The sequence below is a fragment of the Alosa sapidissima genome, chromosome 10, assembly GCF_018492685.1.
Source record: "Alosa sapidissima isolate fAloSap1 chromosome 10, fAloSap1.pri, whole genome shotgun sequence".
NCBI lineage: Eukaryota > Metazoa > Chordata > Actinopteri > Clupeiformes > Clupeidae > Alosa > Alosa sapidissima.
The window spans coordinates 11,704,737-11,709,736 of record NC_055966.1 but is presented as its reverse complement, the minus strand read 5'-3'; the positions used below and the strand labels follow the sequence as shown (position 1 = coordinate 11,709,736).

General features: G+C 49.4%; 1 protein-coding gene across 4 annotated transcripts in view; it reads left to right on the top strand.

Moving 5' to 3' along the window:
• The window catches only part of plekha8 (pleckstrin homology domain containing, family A (phosphoinositide binding specific) member 8), a 26,976-nt gene that overhangs the window by 10,069 nt on the left and 11,907 nt on the right, over window positions 1-5,000 (top strand). For 2 of the 4 annotated variants that reach the window (XR_006034831.1, XM_042108399.1), the window contains exons 9-13: window positions 219-304; window positions 1,850-1,908; window positions 3,938-4,139; window positions 4,350-4,411; window positions 4,535-5,000. The exon at window positions 4,535-5,000 is cut by the window's right edge. Coding sequence is in view for 2 of the 4 variants with exons in the window: in XM_042108399.1 (XP_041964333.1) it covers window positions 219-304; window positions 1,850-1,908; window positions 3,938-4,139; window positions 4,350-4,411; window positions 4,535-4,732 (607 nt within the window). In the remaining 2 variants the exon portion in view is untranslated. The remainder of the gene's footprint in view (window positions 1-218; window positions 305-1,849; window positions 1,909-3,937; window positions 4,140-4,349; window positions 4,412-4,534) is intronic. The other 2 variants (XM_042108400.1, XR_006034830.1) reach the window with 2 other exon arrangements.

The following is a 5,000-nucleotide window of genomic DNA, read 5'->3' as shown; positions in this document are numbered from 1 at the left end:
TGTGTGTGTCTGCTCTGGTTTGATTTTGTTCTTTCTGGTTTTGTTTTGTTTCATACCCGTGTGTGTGTGTGTGTGTGTGTTTGTGCGTGTGTGCGGTTTGTTTTAATCTGATGATGTTATGGTCATGTAAATCATTATCTGAAATAAAGGCATGTCATTGGACTCTGTCCTGATTATTCTCTTGTGTGTGTGTGTGTGTGTGTGTGTGTGTGTTCTAGATTTAGTGATATAACCCTGGAGGAGGACTCTGGGATTCCCACTCAGGCTTTTCTGGACTCTTGCTATGCTATAGTACCTGTATTAGGTAGGTCTCCTCCCTCCCTCCCTCTTCTCCATCTCTCTATCCCTCTCTCTTCTCCTCCATCTCTCTATCCCTACCTCCCTTCACTCATCCATCTCTCTATCCCTCCCTCCCTCCCTCTACTCCTTCATCTCTCTATCCCTCTAGACATCTGCATGTTCCAATGGTGGCCTAACTCCCTTATGAAATGTTATTCTCCTCTCCTCTCTCCCTCCCTCTCTATCCCTTTGTCTCTCTGTCTCTATCCCTCTTTCCCTCTCTGCTTCTCCATCTCTCCATCCCTCTCTCCCTCCCTCTAGATGTCTGCATGATCCAGTGGTGGCCTAACCTTATGCTCCTCTTCCCTCTCTCCATCTCTCTGTATTCTCATCCCTCGCTCCATCCATCTCTTTGTATTCTCATCCCTCTCTCCTCTATCTCTACATTCCTGCTGATGTTCTGTGGTGTAAGCGTGGTGTGAGGGTGGAGGGGTGGTGTGAGGGTGGAGGGGTAGTGTGAGGGTGGAGGGGTGGTGTGAGGGTGGTGTGAGGGTGGTGGGGTAGTGGAGGGGTGGTGTGAGGGTGGAGGGGTGGTGTGAGGGTGGTGTGAGGGTGGAAGGGTGGTGGGGTAGTGGAGGGGTGGTGTGAGGGTGGAGGGGTGGAGGGGTAGTGTGAGGGTGGAGGGGTGGTGTGAGGGTGGAAGGGTGGTGGGGTAGTGGAGGGGTGGTGTGAGGGTGGAGGGGTAGTGTGAGGGTGGAGGGGTGGAGGGGTGGTGTGAGGGTGGAAGGGTGGTGGGGTAGTGGAGGGGTGGTGTGAGGGTGGAGGGGTGGTGTGAGGGTGGAGGGGTAGTGTGAGGGTGGAGGGGTGGTGTGAGGGTGGAGGGGTGGTGTAAGCATGATGTATGGATGATGTTCTGTGGTGTAAGCGGGTTGTAGTCAAGTCAAGTTTATTTATAATAGCGCTTTTCATACACAGAGGTCATTCAATGTGCTTTACATAAACACAAGCAAACAGGAATAGCTAATAAAAGCATAGAAGGGCAACAGTCAAAGAATAGTTCAAAAAGAGTAAGATAAAAAAGTAAAGATCATAATAAAAATAAAAACCAGGAGGAGAGTGTAAGTGTGGTGATGGACCTCACTGTGTTCGACACCACTGGTTATGTTGCTGTTCCGTATTGAAATGAACCATACGGATGAGCAGCATTTGGTGGTGTAGATGCCAGTGTCCTATTTACTGATGCCATGGGTCATTTGGGCAGTCAGGTCCTAGAGCAGTCGATTTGACCTCATCTGATCTGGTGTTAGTCTTAAAACCTACCTACTGAGGCTTAGAACTAAATTCTTAGATGATCTTGTGTTAGTCTTAAAACCCTACCTGCTGATTTAGGACTATATCCTGATTAATTTAGCAAACTGATCACACACACACACACACACACACACACAGTCAACTAGATTCACTAATCTTCATTACGAATGTCCTTGCATAATTGGTTAGTACCAGCCTGTGAAGGGGGTCCGTCCTGTGGCGTTGCCGTGGGTGATGATGAATGCTTTTCTCTCCTCAGATAAACTGGGGCCCACTGTGTTTGCTCCTGTTAAAATAGACTTTGTGGGGAACATCAAGGTAAGTCCACGCCTCACCAACATGATGTCCATGTGTTCAGTTTAAAGGTAATAATATAAACATAATGGTCATGCGTTTAAGTTTAAAAGGTGCGTGCACACTGCCCAGTCGATGCTCAACTAACTTTGTTTGGCAGCACTTCAGTCATGTTCAGAAAGCCAACTTCCAGCTCCAGACAGTAAATCTGTTAAACGACTCTAGAACAGTCAAACTCAACAAATATCAACAGTCACAGACCGATGGTGCACACTGACCCAACTGTTGGTGTTTGTTGGGGCGCTGTGCACCTTAACTCACATACTCATCAGCATGCATCACTCTCCCCACACCTCCTTTCTCTCCTTTCTCTCCTCCCTCTCCTCCTCCTCTCCTTTCCTCTCCTCCTCCTTTCCTCTCCTCTCCTCCTCTTGTTCTCTCCTTTTCTCCTCTGCTCTCTCCTCCTGTTTTCTCCTCCTTCTCTTCTCTCTTCTCTTTATTCCTCTCTTCTCTTCTCCTCCCCCTGTTCTCTCCTCTCCTCCTCTTCAATTATCTTCTCCTTTTCTCTCCTCCTCTCCTCTTCATTCCTCTCCCCATACCCCTTCATCAGTACTTCAGTGAGTGTCCACACGAGGGCAATGTCTGCTAATAATTGTCTATCCGGCTGACGGAGCCTGCCGCCTTGAGCACGCCCATTAAAGAGCCAGCACACATCCCTCGTGCTGAACACAGCACACTCACACAAAATTCACTGTGTTCACATGCGCTAACACACAATCCATGCCTCTGGTCTCACTGGCCTCTGAGCGTAATTCATTGTGAAAGTGTCATATTTGAATACATGGCATGACATCACATGATGATGCTTTATTTTTGCATGTCCATACTTAATATAGAAATATCAACACAAAACACACCTTCTAAACCAGATAGTTCTGGTCCTTGATTATGATTGGTTGAATCACGTTTGATGCCGTTGTATAATCCAGCACAACCCCACACGTTAAACACATTGTGTTCTATATTACTGCGCCACCCCAACTTTTGATATAAAAGTTAAAGTTGCTCCTTCTCCTTGTTAACCTTTCTGAAATATATTTCTTGGCAGAAGAATAATTATCTATGAATACATCATTACATTTCTTGTTGCTGTGCCTTTATTTTATGAAATCCTGGCAGATATATGTAGTAACCATTTTAGAAAAGCAATAAGCCCAAGAGACCTTGTTTATACTGATTTTAGAACAGCTAAGGGCAGTTAGGCTCTCTGCTTGGACAGCTAAGGGCAGTTAGGCTCTCCGCTTGGGCAGCTAAGGGCAGTTAGGCTCTCCGCTTGGGCAGCTAAGGGCAGTTAGGCTCTCCGCTTGGGCAGCTAAGGACAGTTAGGCTCTCCGCTTGGGCAGCTAAGGACAGCCTACTGCCTATCGGCTTATTGCTTAAGTCACACACCCACTCTCTGTCTCATATACTCAACTTCTCTCCTCTCCCTCTCCTCCTCTCACTTCTCCTTTCCTCCTCTCTCCTCTCCTCGCCTCTCCCCTCCCCTCTCCTCTCCTCACCTCTCCTTTCCTCCTCTCTCCTCTCCTCTCCTCCTCTCTCTTCTCTCCTCTCTCCTCTCCTGTCTAGCACAGGGCACTCTAATCAAATTCACTCCCATTAAAACTCACTGCCCTGTACACAACCCTGAGCCTGTCTGAACACCACACACACACACACACACACACACACACACACACCTTTATTTATATCCATAAAGGTCTCTGCAACTCTGAGAAGCACTTTGCTCTCCTGACACAATTATGCTTTATAAATATAAAAAAGGAATGAAGTCCTTGTTCTTGTTGAAATTGGATTTCTGATGGCGGAGCACTGATGTTGCATAAGGATAATTATAGAATCCTACCAGACAAACTGCTGGACACGGACACACACACACACACAAACACAGAGGACCCGGTTAGTTGTGACACACACACACACACACACACACACATTCAGACTAACGCACACCCACATTCAGACTAACACACACACACACTGTCTCCCCCTACAGAAGATCCAGCAGAAGCTGCAGACGGCCCCGGCGAGCATGGCGACGCTGCAGGCCATGGTGCTGCACGAGGTGCAGGCTGAGGAGGCGCAGGTACGCAACTCCGCCACCGAGGCCCTGCTCTGGCTCCGACGCGGCCTGCGCTTCCTATGGGACTTCCTGTCCGAGGTGCACGCCGGCCAGCATAACATCCACGGGGCGCTGAGTGAGTTGCACACACACACACACACACACCCACACACACCAAACACCCAAAACAGGCTAGCATGACATACATAGGGCGCTGAATGAGACACACACACACACACACACACACACACATTCTGCCAGCATGAGTGACTGTATACAGCTGCTGAAGTGACCATTAGCATTGTGATTCTATCCCATCATGCATTGTGCTTGCTGTCTCTTGCAGATAACGCCTACGGACGAACTCTGAGGCAGTACCACGGCTGGGTCATCAGAGGGGTGTTTGCAGTGAGTCTTACTTACGAGACACTACCCAGACACACACACACACACACACACACACACACCACCCACACACACAGAGTGTCTGTGTGTATAATGTGTGTATATAATACGTGTGTGTGTGTGTAGTTGGCGCTGCGCGCGGCGCCCTCCTATGGTGCGTTTGCGTCAGCGCTGGTCTTGCAGGAGGGCGACGAGCTGAAGGAGGGTTTCAGAGCAGCCATGAGACGAGACCTGGGCGTCTACCTGCCCGCCATGCAGCAGCAGCTGGACATCCTGGATGCCCTGTACGACCAACACAACCTGGAGTCCGACGAGGTGGTCTGACCAGCCATGCCGTGTGTGTGTGCGTGCCATGCAGCAACAGCTGGACTTCCTCGGTGCCCTGTACGACCAACACAGCCTCGAGTCCCACGAGGTGGTGTAAGCGAACCACACGGGACCATCCCCCACGTGCGTGTGTGTTTGTGTGGGATGGTGATCTCTGTGGTGTGTGTGTGTGTGTGTGTGTGTGTGTGTGTGTGTGTGTGTGTGTGTGTGTGTGTATCTGGGGGCATGATGCCCTGATGGCAGGCTGCTGGCAGTTTGCCCACCA